We start from the raw sequence: 19798 nt of genomic DNA on the forward strand, positions 1-19798 counted from the left end.
ACAAGTAACGATCAAATTAACAAATCCATCTTAATGATAAAACACTTCTTTACTTCAATGAAAAAGACACAAAGTGCTGCAGTAACTTAACAAGTCAGGCAGCATCTCTGGAGAACATGGATAGGTGATGTTTCGGGTCGGGACTCTTCTTCAGACTGATTGTAGTGTTGGAGAGGCAGAAAGTGGAAGAGTGGTGCGAACAGGACAAAGCCTGGCAAGTGGTAGATGGATATAGGTGAGGGGGGTGCAGGTTGATAGGCAGATGGTTGGACAAAGGTCAAAGTGTGAGATGAGGATAGCATGTGAATTGTGAAGCCAGAGGAAGGAATATAGCGGGAAAGGGAAGAAATGGGTGCAATGTGCAATACCAGGTGGGGAAGAGGGACGAGAGTAGGGAGGGTGGGGGGGGGGGAAGAAAGATTCTTCCCCCTCCATTTCTGCCCTCTCTTGCACCATCATTTAAATCTATCACCACTAGTTACTGACCATAATACAGGCAAGTAGGGTTTGATTGGCAAATGAGGAAACACACATGGCTGTAGTAGCGAGTCCAGGTCAAAACATGGTCGAAGTGCAGGAGATTAGCAGAAATCACTGAGGAGCAGTGAGAGTCTCTCAGCGTTCCAGTAGAGAAGTGAACATCTTCAAAGTAGGCATACTTTGCCCAATACCCTTTGTCTCCTTTCATCTTTAGCCTTTGTCCACCCATCTGCCAAGTAACCCCCCCACCCACCTATCCACCTATCAATTGCCAGGCCTTGTCCCACCTCCGCCTCTTTTAAAGCTATCTCCACTCGACAAGACTGAAGAATGGTCCCAACCTGAAACACTGCCAATCCATTCCTTCCTCAGATGCTGCCTCATCTGCTGAGTTACTCCAGCACTGTGTGTTTATCATCAGGGGTAAGTGGGCACACTCTAAGATTCCTGTATTGCTCTACACATTTCAGAACTTCTCAGTTACATGCATTTCTTTACCTTGTTTGCCTTCCTCAAATATATCTATGCCACCTAATTAAACCAATGACAGCTTGCAATTACCACAGCGCTCAACCGTAAACTTAACCAAAATCTAGTCATTAACATCCAGATCATTCCTACATTTTGCAAAAAGAACTGAGCCTTGCAGAACACTACTATATGTAGTCTGCCAGAGTACAAATCTAGGAATTTATTCAGTTTTTAATTTCATAAGCTCCAATTATAAATTTCCTATGCTGAATGTGTGTCTAGTACAATAAAAATACTACTTGCTGAAGGAATGAATGTGCTATTCTATGTTGGCAAGATCTTCAAATTACCATTGCACTGTATTTAGAAAAACTTAAGAACTTAAATCTATAACTTCATCCCCAATTCATCTTGTAGCGTGTTTACTTTTATAGTTGGAAGGCAATAAGGTAATGTGTTTAGCACAGTAAAATGGCAACAGCACAATTTACACTGCCTGCGATATTCCATTCTACTGCACTAAAGGAAGAGTTACATGTGCTGCATTCAAAAAACATGTTCACAGCTTCTGACCAGGATTAACTTCAAGATAAAAATGATGTACAGTGCCCTACATAATGTTTCGGACAAAGACCCATCATTTATTTATTTGCCTCTGTACTCCACAATTTGAGATTTGTAATAGAAAAAAAAAAAAATCACATGTGGTTAAAGTGCACATTGTCGGATTTTAATAAAGGCCATTTTTATACATTTTGGGTATCACCATGTAGAAATTACAGCAGTGTTTACACATAGTCCCCCATTTCAGGGCACCACAATGTTTGGGACACGGCAATGTCATGTAAATGAAAGTAGTCATGTTTAGTATTTTGTTGCATATCCTTTTCATGCAATGACTGCTTGAAGTCTGTGATTCATGGACATCACCAGTTGCTGGGTGTCTTCTCTGGTGATGCTCTGGCAGGCCTGTATTGCAGCCATCTTTAGCATATGCTTGTTTTGGGGGCTAGTCCCCTTCAGTTTTCTCTTCAACATATAAAAGGCATGCTCAATTGGGTTCAGATTGGGTGATTGAATTGGCCACTCAAGATTGACCATCTTTTAGTTTTGAAAAACTCCTTTCTTGCTGTAGCACTATGTTTGGGATCATTGTCTTGCTGTAGAATGAGCCACCGGCCAATGAGTTTTGAGGCATTTGTTTGAACTTGAGCAGATAGGATGTATCTATACACTTCAGAATTCATTATGCTACTACCATCAGCAGTTGTATCATCAATGAAGATAAGTGAGCCAGTACCTTCAGCAGCCATACATGCCCAGTCCATAACACCCCCACCGCCACCACCACCTTCACAGATGAGGTGGTATGCTTTGGATCTTGGGCAGTTCCTTCTCTCCTCCATACTTTGCTCTTGCCATCACTCTGATATAAGTTAATCTTCATTTCATCTGTCCACAAGACCTTTTCTCAGAACTGTGGTTGCTCTTTTAAGTACTTCTTGGCAAACTGTAACCCAGCCATTCTATTTTTGCATCTAACTAGTGGTTTGCATCTGTATTTCTGTTCATGAAGTCTTCTGCAGACAGTGGCCATTAACAAATCCACATCTGAAAAGTGTTTCTGATCTGTCGGACAGGTGTTCTTCTGTCATCACCTGTGGAGGTCTTCCTTGGCCTGCCAGTTCAATTGCGATTAGTAAGCTCACCAGTGCTCTCTTTCTTCTTAATGATGTTCCAAACAGTTGATTTTGGTAAGCCTAAGGTTTGGCTGATGTCTCTAACAGTTTTAATCGTGTTTCTCAGTCTCATAAAGGCTTCTTTGACTTTCATTGGCACAACTTTGGTCCTCATGTTGATAAACAGCAATAAAAGTTTCCAAAGGTTATGGAAAGACTGAAGGAAAGACAAGGTGCAGAGAGCTCTCTTATACCTGCATTAAGGAGGCAATTAAACACACCCGAGCAATTACAAACGCCTGTGAAGCCATGTGTCCCAAACATTATAGTGCCCTGAAATGGGGGGGAAACTATGTTTAAACACAGCTGGAAATTCTACATGGTGAAACCAAAATGTATAAAAACCTGACAATGAGCATTTTAATCACATCTGATTTTTTTAAATGACAAATCTCAGATTGTGGAGTACAGAGGCAAATAAATAAATGATCGGTCTTTGTCCCAAACATTATAGGACAATCATACAATCAATGTAATCATACAAATGAATGACAATTCACATTGCAGGTTTTAAAAATATTCTGGGCAATCTATAGTGAATTGATTCAGACAAAAGCAAATTGGAAATATACAATTATGTGGATAATGAATTGCCATTCTCTGTCCTTTCTGCACTAATGTCTCGCATTTCATATTATATGCTAGATTAGTAACTATACTAGTTTACATTTCATGTTATATGCAGTACTTGTTTACCATAAGGGGGAAATTTTTACGCGAGTAGTGTATAAAGATCAAAAATATTATTTTGTAAATATTATAGTAAAACTCATCATCACTGAATAAAATAAGCTCTCAAAAAAGTTTCAGCTCCATCTTTTTTAGGCTTCTTAAATTGAATATTAATCATTTGTAGCCAGATTCTGTCAAACTACGCAAAAAGATGTGGCTGAAACACCTGACCTGCATTTCTACATCTTCTTCATGCTTTCTCCCCCATTTTGTTTCCTCAATTTGTAAATTGGCTCTGTATTCAGGCAGGTTAGTCAATTCTTCCAACCAACGTTCACGAGCTTTTGTTAAGGCTATTTCCACCTTAAAAAACAAAATATTTTTTTAACCATTTCTATTCCTCTCCAATTGTTACTGTTTCAATCAGTAAATAAAGTTTTATTTTATTTTATAAAATTTTCAATGTAACAAAAAGATTCATAATATAGTTTGATTCATAGAAAACCTTCCCAACTCCCCAGTTTGACAAGGCCAAGGGGAAGGAAAGGCGCAGGCTGGTCCAGGAGGAAGTGAGGGCAGGTCTCCTGGAGCGGCTGGCTTGAGGCAGCAGGGGGGCTGGACAAGGTGGGAGCAGGCCATGGACCAAAAAGTCACACGGACTGAGCTCTGGCAAGCTGAACCACAGCGTATCAAGTTCGTGTTCTAGGCAATGTACGATGTCCTGCCCAGCCCATCGAACCTCTTCATCTGGGGCAAAGCGGAATCTCCGGATTGCCCGCAATGCTCAGGCAAGGGGACGTAGGAACACATCCTGAGCTGCTGCCCAAAGGGCCGTTACACCTGGCGTCACGATCAGGTTCTTAAACCCATTGCAGAAGCCATCAGCATGGGAATCAGCAGCTGCAGACGAGCACGCCCCGCCACCCAGATGATCACCTTCGTGAAGGCCGGATTGCAGCTGCCAAGAACCACAGCAACCAGGAATCAGCTGAAGTTCCCACGACATATCGCAACGACCACCCAAAGGCCAGACATCCTCCTGGTCTCAGAGGTGACCAAAAACATCGTCTTGTTGGAACTGACAGTGCCGTGGGAGGACCGTCTGGAGGAGGCGCACGAGAGGAAGATGACCAAGTATGAAGAGCTGGTCATAGACTGCCGTAAGCAGGGCTGGAAGGCGAGGTGTATGCCCATCGAGGTTGGCTGCAGAGGTTTTGCAGGGCAATCGCTCTACAAAGCCTTGAGTGCACTGGGCATCAACGGAGTGGCGGGAAGAGCCATCAAGAACACCACAGAGGCAGATGAGAAAGCCTCGAGATGGCACTGGATCGGGAGAGGAGGTCCATGGGGAGGAGCGAATGCCACCTGAACACAAGTTGTGCACTGATCAACCACGGCGAGGGTGTCTGATGTTGAAAGACCCGAAACACCCAATGACCCAGGTTGCATCACTGATGATGTGTTCATGAGCATCAAGAGATGTATTTTATCAATGATTCATAAAATAATTGTAAGAGAGGATATTCTTAGGGGATTGCCCAGTGAAGCTATGACTGGGACTGAAAAATATAGCCATGAACACTTTGATGGGATTACACTTTAGTCATTAAAAAAAATTACAGGAGGAAACTTGTAGGGAGATCACAGATAGCTGCAAGAATAATAGGGTTGTAATAGTGGGAGATTATAACTTTCTAAATATCAACTGGGACTGCCAAAGTGCTCAGGGGTTGAATGGGGTGAAATTGGTTTAGTGTTTGTGAAGATTTTCACAATCAATATGAAAATAGCACTAGAGACGAGGAAAAACAACCTGTTCTTCGGAAATATGACAGGACAGGCGACTCAAGTGTTAGTTGGGGAGCCGTTTCGGACCAGTATTCATTGTTGAAGTCCTAAATTGGGGCAAGGCAAATTTTGATGACATTACACAGGAACTTTCAAAAGTTGAATGGGGGAGATGGCTTCATGGTAAAGGAACATCTCGTAAGTAGAAGGCTTTTAAATGAGAGATGGAGTGAATTCAGGCCCAGTATGTTCCTGTTAAGAGTTGGCAGTAGGGAACACGAGGTGTCAAGGTTATTGTGTCAAGATATTGAGGTTCTCGTCAAGGAAAAGTAAGAAACATATGTCAGGTGTAGGATGCAGGAGTGCAGTTAAGAGGGCAAAAAAGGGATAGCAATGTCTTGAAAAATAGTCTAGGTTACAGGGGTGCTGGAGGTCTTAAAATAGAAAGATAGATAAAGTCCTGGGGCCTGATAAATGTATCCTAAGACATTGCGATAAGCTGTGGCACGACCAAAATTACTGATATAGATGACAAACAGCAATGGGCCAGCATACCACTAGTCACAGGCCTCCAGTCCGATAAACAACCTTCTATCGCCACCCTCGGTTTCCTACTATTAAGCCACTTGAAGTAACCTTCAAGAGAAGCCTATCATGCAAACTTTAACAAAGACCATGTTAAAGTCCGTAAAAGGCCAATTACATCTATGGTCCTGCCCTTATCAACTTTTTTGGTTTCTTCTTCAAAAATCAAATGAGATACAATCTTCCACACACAAACTCATGCAGACTATCCCTAATCAACCCATGTCTTCCCAAATACATTTATCTATTGCATTCAGAATCCTCTCCAGTAATTTGCCTACCACAGATGTTGATCTAATAGTTCCTAGGTTTTTTCTTTGGTGCCCTTCTTAAATAGAGGCACTACATTAGCCACCCTCCAGTCTTCCCACACCTCACCAGTGTCTATGATGATTTATATATCTCAGCCAAAGCTGCTGCAATTTGTTCTATTTAAATAGTTATCTCTTTGAAGCATTACTTACCATGGATTATCATGTTCTATGCTGGTACAATGTTTCATATCTTACCTGTCTGGCTATATTATCTTCATGCTTTTTCTGCAGTTCTAGTTCAAGTTGCTGTAATGCTTTACCAACTGCCACTATTTTTTCCTCCTTAGCTTGCAGCTCCATTGTCATTTTTAGACTTGCAATTTGAGCTTCCAATTCTTGACATGTATAAACCTCCTTCTCCCTGTCAAAAGATTCCTTATTTTGACTTCCTGTCTCTCTCTTTAAATAAGTCTTTTGTTCTACAGCCTTGTGGAGACGAAGCTGCCATTCTGTTTCAATTTCTTGTATTGCTTGTTCCTTAATCTAAAATCAAAAAGACATTAGTGACAACAGAACAATACCCAAAATTAAAACATCCTCAATTGTGTGAGTATAATGATAGATACATTATGTATGCTAGTTATATGAAAAACATACGATCTATTTAAGACGTAGTTTTGATAGATGCTTAGCAATCACAACTCCATGGATCTAGAATAAATGCTACACAAGCATGTGCATCACAAAGCTGCAAATACCTTGTTTATTCCCCAATGCTAGAGTACTGCATGCAACTGAACAGCAGTTATTAATCTAACAAGGAGGTGCATTCTCAGTCATACAGCATGGAAATGAACTATTTGGCGCACCACATGCATAATGCAGCCTCCATCAGTCGACACTCAGTCTTACACAATCATAAAAGGGGTTTTTATCCTGAAATCTTCATCTTAGAAGTTCTCATTATATAAATTCTTTGAGCTCATGGTTTGCTGTGCATTAAAAGCTAGAAGCACCACCGAATACTACCCTATCAGATACACCATTAATGAGAAAGGTGTTGTGTTACCCACAATTCTCTACCTAGCATTCATTAATCAAACAAAAGAAAAACAAAGAAAGAAACATTATCCCAGACAACATAATGCTGTTACATTGCCCATATTGTGTAGATGTTGTGTGTATTACTCTGTGCTGTGTATATTACCATGTGTATAATGTGTACATTCTGGTGACATTACCCAACTTTACAACAACTATACTTTGGACTACTAAACTGGCTGCAAAGCACCTTGGGTGTCCCGAGGCAGCAATGTCCTATGTTTTCTTTGGTTCCAGGCTTTTCTAGCTATAAACCTAATGGAAGCTGGAACATTTACATAATACTTCCAATTCAGAACTATCACTATTAAAATAATTATGTACTGGTTTTATTGTTAAAATAAAATCTAATATTAAGTATTTTCTATTAGTGGAGAGGATGTAGATCAGTAAAAAGACAAAACTGCTAATACAGAACAAAACAATTATCAAAATATAAATCAATAAAATAAATTAAAAAAATTTAAATAATTCCTTAAGAAATACCAGAGAAATCTTGAGCATACAAAAGATTCATGATAGGAGGCTAGGAGTAAATGTATACCCTCTGCATGTCAAAGAATTTTTGAACATTCATTAATTGCCAAGGGTATTACTTTTTGTTGTTCTTCTTGCCACTGTGTTTTTGCTAGCCCTAACTGGCTCTCAACTTGCAACTTGATGTTGATTTCTTTTGCTGCCATCCACTGTTGCTTTGCAGCTTCCATTGCAACCTTGTGCTTTCCATGAAGTTCAGTCAAATTATCTTGCAATTGTACTGAAAATGTCCTTTTCATCTGAAACATTGAAATTCACGTCAGGTATTGCAGCAACAAGGCATTTATATTTAAGACCAGTACAAATACCCATTCTCTAAGTAGTAGTAGAGTCAAGACTGAAAAATAAAGCCTCTGACAAAAACTTACTAATTTTCCCCAAGTGTTTAGAGCTTGGTGAACTGGGTGTTAAGGGCACTGGGTCACAGGAATTCTACATTATTCTATCAGTACATTATTCTTATTATTGCATAGAAAGACATTTTAATAGTGAGATTATGCTAATTTTTGGTTACTTGACATTCTATTTCAAAAATCAGGAAAATTGTCTGCATGCTAATCTTTTTTTGGAGAATCTCATATGCTTATAATATGCTTGAAAATATTTCCAGTGGGATATTTCTATTTTTCCAAAGTAGGATCATTCATCCGTGGATAATAAACCATTAAAAGGAGCTGAGAAATCTCTTCCAAAAGGTTTTAGCTCAGGATCATATTTTGAACCAAAACTTGGTTGAATTTGAACTCAGATTTTAAGAGGTAATAGGATTATATTGTAAGTGATTACAGTAATTTGTCACTCTTGAAAATCCATTACTACCACATGTTTTTTTGGAGAGATTTTCCCTACAAGTGGAAGGCAGCCAACGTGAGCAATATATTCACACAACTAACTATTGTTAATGGCAAAAGAAGATTAAAGATAGCCACATAATTAAACATAAACACCACTTCCAACCTGCACAAGAATCACATTAGGGTCAATATTCAAACAAAACAGTTAGAAATCATTAAAACCCAATTTGAAGCGCTATTGAAATATTCTTCAACAGCTGGATTTAGTAAGCCTGAATAGGTTTCCATTTAATATTCAACCAGTCATCCAAATCAGTATAAGATTTACGCAGTGCAAAGAAAAAAAATGGAATGGCAAATATAATGTCTATTATACATTATGATGTCTCCAAAATGTCAATAAACACATACAGTGCCCTCAATAATGTTTGGGACACAGACCCATCATTTATTTATTTGCCTCTGTACTCCATAATTTGAGATTTGTAATAGAAAGAAATTCACATATGGTTAATGTGCACATTGTCAGATTTTAATAAAGGCCATTTTTATACATTTTGGTTTCACCATGTAGAAATTACAGCAGTGTTTATACATAGTCCCCCCATTTCAGGGCACCATAATGTTTGAGATACATGGCTTCACATGTGTTTGTAATGGCACAGGTGTGCTTAATTGCCTTCTTACTGCAGGTATAAGAGAGCTCTCAGCACCTAGTCTTTCCATCACCTTTGGAAACAGTTTATCAACATGAGGACCAAAGTTGTGCCAATGAAAGTCAACTAAGCCATCACGAGACTGAGAAACACGAATAAAACTGTTAGAGACATCAGCCAAACCTTAGGCTTACCAAAATCAACTGTTTGCAACATCATTAAGAAGAAAGAGAGCACTGGTGAGTTTACTAATCGCAAAGAGACTGGCAGGCCAAGGAAGACCTCCACAGCTGATGACAGAAGTATTCTCTCTATAATAAAGAAAAATCCCCAAACAGCTGTCCGACAGATCAGAAACACTCTTCAGGAGTCAGGTGTGGATTTGTCAATGACCACTGTCTGCATGAGACTTCATGAACAGATATACAGAGGCTACACTGCAAGACACAAACCACTGGTTAGCTGCAAAAATAGGATGACCAGTTTATAATTTGCCAAGAGGTACTTAAAACAACCACAGTTCTGGTAAATGGTCTTGTGGACAGATGAGACGAAGATTAACTTATCAGAGTAATATCAGAGTGATGGCAAGAGCAAAGTATCGAGGAGAGAACTGCCCAAGATCCAAAGCATAGCATCTCAACTGTGAAACGCAGTGGTGGAGGTGTTATGGCCTGGGCATGTATGGCTGCTGAAGGTACTGGCTATCGTCATTGATGATACAACTGCTGATGTTAGTAGCATATTCTACCATCTGAAGTGTATAGATACGTCTTATCTGCTCAAGTTCAAACAAATGCCTCAGAACTCATTGGCCGGCGGTTCATTTTACAGTAGACAATGATCCCAAACATACTGCTAAAGCAACAAAGGAGTTTTTCAAATCTAAAAAAAGGGTAAATTCTTGAGTGGCCAAGTCAATCACCCAATCTAATCACAATTGAGCATGCCTTTAATATGCTAAAGTGAAGGTGACTACCCCCCAAAACAAGCATACTAAATCTCGTTGCACTGACGTGCAATGACAATAAAAGATATATTATTATTATATTATTATAAGCTAAAGATGGCTGCAAAACAAGACTAGCAGAGCATCACCAGAGAAGACACCCAGCAACTGGTGATCGCCATGAATCGCAGACTTCAAGCAGTCATTGCATGCAAAGGTTATGCAACAAAATACTAAACATGACTACTTTCATTTACATGACATTGCTGTGCACCAAACATTATGGGGCCCTGAAATGGGGGGTCTATGTATAAATACAGCTGTATTCTACATGGTGAAATCAAAATGTATAAAAATTCTCTTTATTAAAATCTGTCAGTGTGCACTTTAACCACGTGGTGTTTTCTATTACAAATCTCAAATTGTGGAGTACAGAGTCAAATAAATAAACGGGTCTTTGTCCCAAACATTATGGAGGGCACTGCACCTTATGATTTTACACCCAAAGAGGGACATATAAAAGAACCAATAAAGCAAACAAAAAGAGTTGTTTTTCACTAACTTCCTGTTCTGTTGTTAATTTGAGGGACATTTCCTCCCTTAATCGGCACTCCAGTGAGTCTTTTTCTTTACAGATAGTAATGTAACTCTCTTGTACTCCAGACATCTCTTGATTCAGCTGCTCCAGCTGAGCACTAATACATTAAAAAATATTCAGAAGGGGTAAAAGGGAATATTAGGTCAGTAGGAACACGTGATGAAGAAAATAATACAATTCCACCTTTTTGTTATCAGCGCAGTAATATTTCAAATTACACTCGTTCAGTTATAGTACATTGTGTACACACATTCACAAACTTGTTTTGAATACATGTGCTCATGTCCACTTTGGTACTTTGTCGCCAGGATGTTGAATTGATTTCTGATTTGTAAATAAAAAATGACACTTTCATAGGGTATGTGATCTCAATAACACTATCTAAATGGAATAAAAATGTGCATATTAAATTTCGTAGCTTGAAAAACTAGGATAAAAAGTACATTTGAACACAGAGTGCTTTATTTCTTAGAATCATCATACAATACAGCCATATCCCTCTACACCTTTTCTTCTGCATCTACCACCTCCTCTTGCAATTCATTCCACATATCCACCAAACTGCAAGAATCTTGCTCCTCTTCCTCTTTAATCTTTCCCTTCCCAACTTAAACCTTCTAACTTTAGACTAGCATACAATGGGAAGAAGACTGAACAACCACCATAACCATGCCTCTCATTTTATAAATTTATGATATAAATCAAAATATCTTTTATAAGATTTTATAAATCTTCAAGGTCACCTTCCAGCCTCTTTTGCTCCAGGGATAAACAGTTCCAGCGTAAGTCTCTCCTCACGTTTCAAGAAATATCCCAGCAACATTCTCGTGAACCTTTCTACACCTTATCTACCTTGATCACACACTTCCTATTGTTTGGTGACTAGATCTGCACACTATATTTCAGATGCAGTCTCAGAGACATAACATCCCAACTCTTGTACTCAATGCCCTGTCCAATGAAGGCAAGTGTGCCTATGCTTCTTCACCACCTTGTCTAACGCATGTTACTAGTTTCAGGGAACTATGCCTGAAGTTCCTGAACCCCAAGGTGTCCCTGTTCAGGAACCCTTCCCAGGGCCTTGCCATGCACTGCGTAACCCCTGCCCTGGTTTAACTTACCAAAATCCATCACACCAACTTCTCCGAGTTCATATTCTATCTGCCATTCATTTTCTCTTCTTCACTGTCCACTGCACCAACAATTTTGGTATCATCCACAAATTTATTAATCATGCCACTACATTTACATCCAAATCATTCATAAATATCACAAATAACAATTGAACCATCATCCATCCCTGAAGAACACCAATGGTCACAGGTCTCCATTCTTGAAAATTAAACAATTCTTTCCACTGTATCATGGTACATGCGACAATAAACCAATATCAGATTCTTAAAACGGTGTTACCATGGCCTCTCGTATGTACGATTAACGATTTCCATTCTTAATTCAATTAGTTAGAATGACTATATGGAGATGATTTTGATACTCACTTTGCTTGTGTGATTTGCTGTTCATAAAACTGAGTAATTTGAGCTTTCTCCAGTTCATGCTGTTCCATCAGTTCCTGCTCAAGGCGACATTTGGAATCCTCATGATGTTGCTGATGAATTCGCTCACATCTAAAGGCATTTGTCATATTAAAAAAGTATTAAGTTGTTTGTAACTAGCCAAAACTTTTAATGCAATAGACTAATGGACAACAGGATGGAACATACGGACATTTAACCAGCAATATAATGGAAGTCAGACACAGTCTACCCTCGTTATTACGGACTTCTTTATAACAGGTTTTGTCTGTTCATGTTGGCGATTGGCAGGTGGTGTGCAGCAGTGTTGGGCAATGGAAAGGCAGCAGCAGAGAGAGAGCAAGCTGCAAAACACTTGAAGAGCACTGCATGGGGCATGGATTTGCAGTGGCTGCCGCAAAGTGAGATCCTAGGTATTGGATGAAGACTTGTGTTGTCCTGGCTACACATGCCTCGGTTGTCTGGTAACGGCTGGTGGCTCCCGATACACCATCCCCCACTTCTGCCAGGTTACCCAATTACCTGGTTGCAGGAGCGGAGAGAGCGAGCAGCATGAAAGCAGCATGAGTACCAGGCCCATCACTGGCGCACTGCGTGTGAATTCACCCTGTTTTAACCCCCTGGTGCCGCATTTCTACCCACTCAGCCTTGGGTTAAACTAGTTAATATTTATCCCAGTTACTCGGTTATAGTGGACAATCGGCAATAACCAACAACCAATTCACCCGTGGTACATTATAACGAGTGTTTGCGGTACATGCGTATTGCTCCTGCACTCACTATTGATTTTCTGCTTAAGTCAGCATTTGAAATCTCCACGATTTCATAACATGTTGAGCCGAGCCAGATTAATTGTGACTGGCCCTTCAGCTTCACACCAGTCATTGTTCACGCAGCATTTGAAAGTCTTTTGTTTTCTTTATATTATAGTATATTTATACTTAATTAGCAGTTGCTTGCTTTTCATATGTCATGTTGTTACTTGTGGGCGGAGCACCAAGGCAAATTCCTTGTATGTGAATGTTTGGCCAATAAACTTACTTACTTAAGGAAAATCACAAGTTTTAAAAAACATTATTATTTTTTTTTAATTGAAACAATTCCAAATGATCCTGACTTTCAAGGCAATCTGTAGACAAGGCCCTAATATTAATCAATTAAGACTTCCCTGTCACTTGCAGACCTCTGTACTCTGCAAAACAGTTGCATCAGTTGGAGCTGTGTGCTTGAATGAATGAATGAATGCATTTATTAGCCAAGTATGTATACATATAAGGAATTTGCCTTGGTGCTTTGCTCACAAGTAACAACACGATAAACAGTAGACAGTAAAAAATAAAATATTATATAATTTAAACATGTGAAGAACTAAATAAAATACCAGAGCACAAGGCGGCTACAGACTTTTTGTTATTGAGTAGAGCTACTGCTCGTGGGGAAAAAAATGTTTTTATGTCTTGCTGTGGCGGCTTTGACGGTCCGGAGTCGCCTTCCAGAGGGGGTGCTTCAAAGTTTGTGGTCAGGGTGAGAGGCGTCAGAAATGATCTTACCCGCTCGCTTCCTGGCCCTAGCAATGTACAGTTTGTCTATGGGGGGGGGGGGGGGGGGGGGGGGGGGGGGGGGGGGGGAAAGGAAGGTTGCAGCCAACAACCTTCTCGGCTGATCAAATGATGCGCTGCAGCCTCCGGATGTCATGCTTGGCGGCGGAGCCAAAACAGACCATGACGGAGAAGATATGGACAGTCTCTATGATGGCAGTATAAAACTGGACCATCATTGCCTGTGGCAGATTGTGTTTTCTCAGCTGCCGCAGGAGATACATCCTCTGTTGGGCCTTTTTGATTGTGGAGTCGATGGTGGCCCCCCATTTAAGGTCAGTGGAGATGATGGTTCCAAGGAACTTAAATGATTCCACAGATGTGGTTGATGGTGAGTGTGGGGAGGTGAGGGGGAGCTCTACTAAAGTCTACAATCAATTCCACCGTCATAAGAGCCATGAGCTCCAGGTTGTTGCGATGGCCCCAGATCGCCAGCTGTGTCACTTCCTGTCTGTTAAAGTCTAATGCAGCCTTGGTCCCAAATTTGAAAGAAGCAGGTGAGCTAGAATGCTGCTTTTCTTGCATGCCCTGTCCATTTCATACATTAAATGCTTCATGCTGTACCTGTCAATTGCCTCTTGCTTATCCTGGTCAAAATCTTGAATCATCCGACGCATTTCATTGTACAAGTCTTGGTTTGCTGCTTTGAACTGATTCTCGCTATGAATTAGTTTTTCAATCTCTTGTTGTTTATCCTGAAGAAACAAGATGGCTTTGCTTTAAAATCCAATTAAATTTCAATTCCACTAAATTGAGAAGTGTATTCTTCGGGCCGCACACACACTCATTGTAGATTTACATTTTGAGCAAAAAAAATGTTTTACCTCTATTTCTTTGTGCAGAGAACGAGTCTCACACCGTAACTGCTCAACTATGTCTTGAAGAGTCTTGTCAGAAGCATATCCGTTGGTTTCCAACTGTTTTTCTAAAGAAATGGCTCTTACCTAAAATATATACACTCAAATTTAGTTATGTTGCTTCGAATCGTTCTATAATAGCAGATTTAGTGACCCTAGTATTATGATGTAAAAGAAAACTTAGTAATAAAAGACATTAATATTTCAGTAAGTCACGTCTAAAAAGAAACTTCCACTGAATGCAAAGAGGCTAAGCGGAGGTAAAAGGTTTGTCCTCCGTATACTCTCAATTGGAGGCAGACCTCAGTTACTTTGGCTCTAAAGTTAATATCTCCAAAGTTTAAATCACTTTGCCTTCCACCTCTGTGTATGTCTTAAATAGTTTGGTGTCATTTCAAGTTGATTAAACTTATTTATGAGGTGCTTCCTTCAGATTGCTTGTTTTTTTACATTGAAGATAGCATGATAACAGTTTAGCACAAGGCATCTTGATGGAAACCTAGCTCACTTTTGCAGGCTAAGTGACATGGGTGTGTTTACTGGAGTTGCACGCATGGACAAATGACTCCTTATTCAGTTTTGTTTTTCTCCTGCTTCTCTCCCCAGAGATTAATACCCTCAGAGCCCTGCTTCACAAACATGCAATTAAAACAAATACAGGCATTTATTTTCAGTATTCCACATTCAAGATAGATTTAACATTTTAACTGACCTCATGATTTCTAGCCAACTGTTCAGCATTTTGTAACAATTCCTTTAGTTCCGCTATTTGTCTTTGATTTTGTTTCATTTCATTCTGAAGTTGAGCCACTTGGTGGCGTTTTGTCCTGATGTTTCCAAGAGATCTTTCCAGTTCACCTTTCAATTCTCGTATTGCCCCATCCTTAGACAACGTCTTATCCAAATCTCCCTGTCGCTTTGCACTAGCAGAAAGTGGGAAAGAAAATTAATATACGATCATTACCAAGTATCAGTTACTGAACCGTCAAACACACAACACTATTTATCAGTGCCACCTTTCCAATGAGTATTTGTTAATCCAATTTCGCAGCTCCTTTCCTAAATTTTGCCACATTATTTCCATCAAGCATTTATTTACTTTAGTGATTTTATTCAATCTGCATCGACCACCAAATCCAAGATATTACACACAAGCTTTGTTCACTGTATAGAACTGTGAACTTTAAATCACAAGCTAAAAGTTCAAATGTTGATCATTGAGTAAACCAATTTTAATATTGAATTATCCAAATGCAATTAATATCCCATCAAATGTCAAGTTACATATCCTGTCATAAAACATCATTTACATCCCACAGTGCAGAGCAGAAAGAGAATTTTTTCAAAAGATAAAAATGATTATTTTGCAAAATTCTCAGGCAAGAAGAAAAACAAAAAGGTGCCCAATTAAAGGCTGCAACTAACATTCTGCAAATACTAGGTAAACTATTTCAATTTATACCTTTGCAACTTGGGCATTTTCAAGTTATCATTCTTAATGCAGAGACCCATGTACGAATCTGATAACGGACTTTCTAATGCTTCTGGTACTTCTTTAAGGATTGCGTTGACCTTAGCAGCAGATTCATAAAGACCAATCTGTTCTTTCAAGTCAGCCAACTCTTCCTAAAAATCAACAAGTAATCCTTCATAACTTTGATTTACACAGGATTTGCGATAAGACCAATGTAGATGTATGTTGGTCTCAAGCAAAGCAACTACCAACTCCATTTGAGATGTTTCAGCAAAACAACATTAGTGTACACAAAACACAAATTTCATGTTAGGATTTCAGGTTTCAATGACCACAAACAGTCCAAACAAGTATAGCGTATCTCCACCATAATTCCACGGTAAAATGGAGTTCAAATGTTCCTTCATTCCTCAGGGCTAAAGAAACAAAGCATAAATGACCTTAAAGCAATCATTTAATTACATGTATCTTTGTTTGTTTTATCCCCTTTTCAATTCTTTCACTTTCTTCCACACCGTCATTGTCTTTCGCAACTGTGCAGACACTTTCAAATTGACAGTATAACAAATTTGCACCTTTGCACAGATGCATTAAATAAAAACCCGAGATTTAGACAATTCACTATAATATGTGATGATCATGTGATGACCTGCAAAGCTTTGTTCATGTTGTCACTGATATTTCTGGCAGACTGAAGTTGCTGAAGTTGGATCCGAAGTTGAGTAATTTCTTGCATTGAACCTGAAACATTAATAACGTTGATTATCTATAAATTTTGTATGAAAACAAAAATTGCTTTGTCACTTATTTAAAAACTGTTAAAAGTTGATGGACAATTTACATAGGATTTTTATTTGCATCTGCTCGAAATAACTCCTGGATAAGATTTTCGGGACTCAGCAACTGCTGAATGTATCCAAGCTCTGCAAAATTTCAATATCCCAAACAGTTCCATACTATGTCTGCAGAAGACATGGAATTATGTCATACCAATGATATTTGCTCTTGTAGGAAAAGCTGCATGGAAATCACAGTACATTTTTCGTAAAATTACGTTTGGCAGGAAAGGAGAGCAAATTCTTTTCATGAAAATTCATTACATTGAAGCTGCAGTTGCTCAAGTTCCTAGATGGATTTCAAAAGCCATGCATAATCAAAATTGAGAGTATAAGCACTATTCAGATTCAAAGGAACTGGAATCAAGGACTATAGTTTTTAATAATACTGAATATTAGAAATCACATACCTAGAGGTTAATTCAAACAAATGCAAATCAGTTTGCGAACAAGTGGCATGGATGACTTTTCACGTGCGATATAATTTTTGTTGGCACAGAATAAGAGATCAGTCTGACAAATACCCTAGAATCGTGGAAAAATAGCACAGAAAGAGGCCCTAGTGGCTCACCTCGTGCATGCTAACCATGATGTCTATTTCCTTAAATCCCATTTGACTGCATTACTTCTGTATTCCTCTACTCCTTTCCTACCCAAGTACTTATCCAAATGCCTTTTAGATAGTATCTGCCTCCACTATCTCCTCTGGCACTTGCCCTTAATGCTGCCTTTAAATTTATTTCCTTTCACCTTAACCTGTCCCCTATCGTTCTAGACTTCCCCTGCTCTGAACCTGTGTAAAGTCACCACTCAGCCTCCTACATTCCAGTGAAAATAAACCCAGCCTATCCAAAATCTACACATTACTACAGCCTTTCATACACAGAAACATTCTGGTGAAGGCCACAAAGTGCTGGTGTAACTCAGCAGGTCAGGCAGCATTTCCGGAGAACATGGATAAGGGACGTTTCAGATCGAGTGCCTTCTTCAGACATCCTGGTGAATCTGTTCTGCACTACCCAATTGCAAATTTAAATAAATTAGTCATAAAATATATACAGTTGATCAGAACAGTGAATTAGAATGTTCTCCAACCTGTTTGCAGTAAATCCCTGCACTGTTGCTGGCTTGCCTCTAAACTTTTTGTCAGACCATTAATTATTTCTGCTTTCTCCACTTTGGCTTCTTCCTGCTCTCGTTGCAACTGTTTAACTTGTTCCCCAAGTCGTTTAGCATTTTCTTTCTTGTAGGAGAAGCAGGGGGAAAAAAAATGATTATTCATCATTTTGAATCGTGTAAAATTAAACATATACAAACCACTTAAAATATTTAAATTTCTCAAATTAAAGAAACACTGGATTTCCAAACATTGCATACAAGTCTGCTATCAGGACATTTATAAGTAAACATATCTTTCAACTGTAGTTTTTAAAAGTTTCTATTGTGCACATTAATGTATAACATGTTTTTTTAACATTATATTTTATGAGCAGCTGATAGAAGACCTATTCAAGTAGCAAAATACACAATTTCTAACCTGCTCTTCCAAAGAAATACTAGTTGCATCAAGGGTCTGCTGCATTGCCAAGAGAGTTTCCTCATGTTTATCTTTAAATGCGCTGATAATATTCTCGTGTTGCTCTCTGGCACGAGTAAGAGATTCTGAGCGACTGAGTTCTGATAGTTGCTGCTGCATGCTTTCCATGGCTGCCTCAGCAACTTTCTGATTCTTCAGTGCCTGCAGTTAACAGAAAAAAGCATGATTAAAATTGAGAATTATTATTTGTAGTTCCTTTGAATATCAATTAGAAGCACGTTGAGTATAGCTTTAATCAGAATCACAGAAAACATTAACTTCTAGGAACAATTTAAAGCAGATGGAAATAAGTTGGCCAATTAATAAAATGGATGCCTTTCCATATGCAATTTGATGTTTATTTGCCTGGACAAAGTGATCAGTACTGCAACTGCCAGCCAGTAATTGCAAATGTAATAAATTCTGAAAGTAGTGCACGCCACAGATCAGAATACCGAATTAGAATTTTTTCCTCCAAATTTAACATTAATCCAATTCAGATCTGTCAATGTTCCTCCATTTCTCAAATGTAATGATCCAATTTTACCATTTTCAGCAAGAATGATACAATTTCCAAATATAATTTTTTAAAGTTTACCTGTATAATGACTTAACATCTGCAGTAACCACTTAATTTTAAGCAATTTAAATTAGCTGCACTGATTAAGTGTTCAGGTATCAGGAAATCTAATATTAGTTGTGCTTGCCTCTTCTTCGCCTGCACCGAGATCTTGAATTCTGGATTCCAATGCTTTAATTTGGCCTTCCAGTCGAACTTCAAGTTCTTTAGCATTCTGAAGTAGATTCCGTAATTCCTGACAACTAATAGCAATACCTTCTTTTTCTCCTGCAAAACAATGCACCTTAGTGAAAAACTGTTCATTAACAACTATTCATTAAAATTCATCAGTATTAGAGCCAGGCGAGAATCAGACTGTCACCTGACAACCCACTTCAGGATATAATCATTGTTGACATCTCATATCATTACTTTATACTGTTGGATGTACTTAAACAGCATGTACTCTGTTTATAGCAGTGAACAAGACGAAAATAAACAAACAGCCTCCCAGTAGTTTATCAAAGTCGTACCGCATTAAAACAGCCTGCTGCGTTTACTTATTTACATTTCTGAAAGAGTAACAATGATTACACTTTGAATGTATTTAATTCACAGAAGCATTTCTGATATCCAGAGCATGAGCGATCCCTTTCCCTTTCCAGAGGACGCAAAGGGAACAATATGATACAAGTGTTAAGCTAAATTTAATTTTCTTAATGGTATGTCTTCTCTAAAC

General features: G+C 38.9%; 1 protein-coding gene across 4 annotated transcripts in view; it reads right to left on the reverse strand.

Moving 5' to 3' along the window:
• The window catches only part of cep152 (centrosomal protein 152), a 46842-nt gene that overhangs the window by 14207 nt on the left and 12837 nt on the right, over window positions 1-19798 (reverse strand). For 2 of the 4 annotated variants that reach the window (XM_033050623.1, XM_033050622.1), the window contains exons 8-19: window positions 19208-19347; window positions 18462-18662; window positions 18020-18167; window positions 16738-16829; window positions 16077-16240; window positions 15327-15543; window positions 14582-14701; window positions 14322-14452; window positions 12124-12252; window positions 10589-10721; window positions 7687-7866; window positions 6245-6532 (exon numbers count right to left, since the gene is read on the reverse strand). In XM_033050623.1, the coding sequence (XP_032906514.1) occupies window positions 6245-6532; window positions 7687-7866; window positions 10589-10721; window positions 12124-12252; window positions 14322-14452; window positions 14582-14701; window positions 15327-15543; window positions 16077-16240; window positions 16738-16829; window positions 18020-18167; window positions 18462-18662; window positions 19208-19347 (1943 nt within the window). Of the gene's footprint in view, window positions 1-3593; window positions 3726-6244; window positions 6533-7686; window positions 7867-10588; window positions 10722-12123; window positions 12253-14321; window positions 14453-14581; window positions 14702-15326; window positions 15544-16076; window positions 16241-16737; window positions 16830-18019; window positions 18168-18461; window positions 18663-19207; window positions 19348-19798 lie in introns of all 4 variants that reach the window. The other 2 variants (XM_033050620.1, XM_033050621.1) reach the window with 2 other exon arrangements.

The sequence above is a fragment of the Amblyraja radiata genome, chromosome 34, assembly GCF_010909765.2.
Source record: "Amblyraja radiata isolate CabotCenter1 chromosome 34, sAmbRad1.1.pri, whole genome shotgun sequence".
NCBI lineage: Eukaryota > Metazoa > Chordata > Chondrichthyes > Rajiformes > Rajidae > Amblyraja > Amblyraja radiata.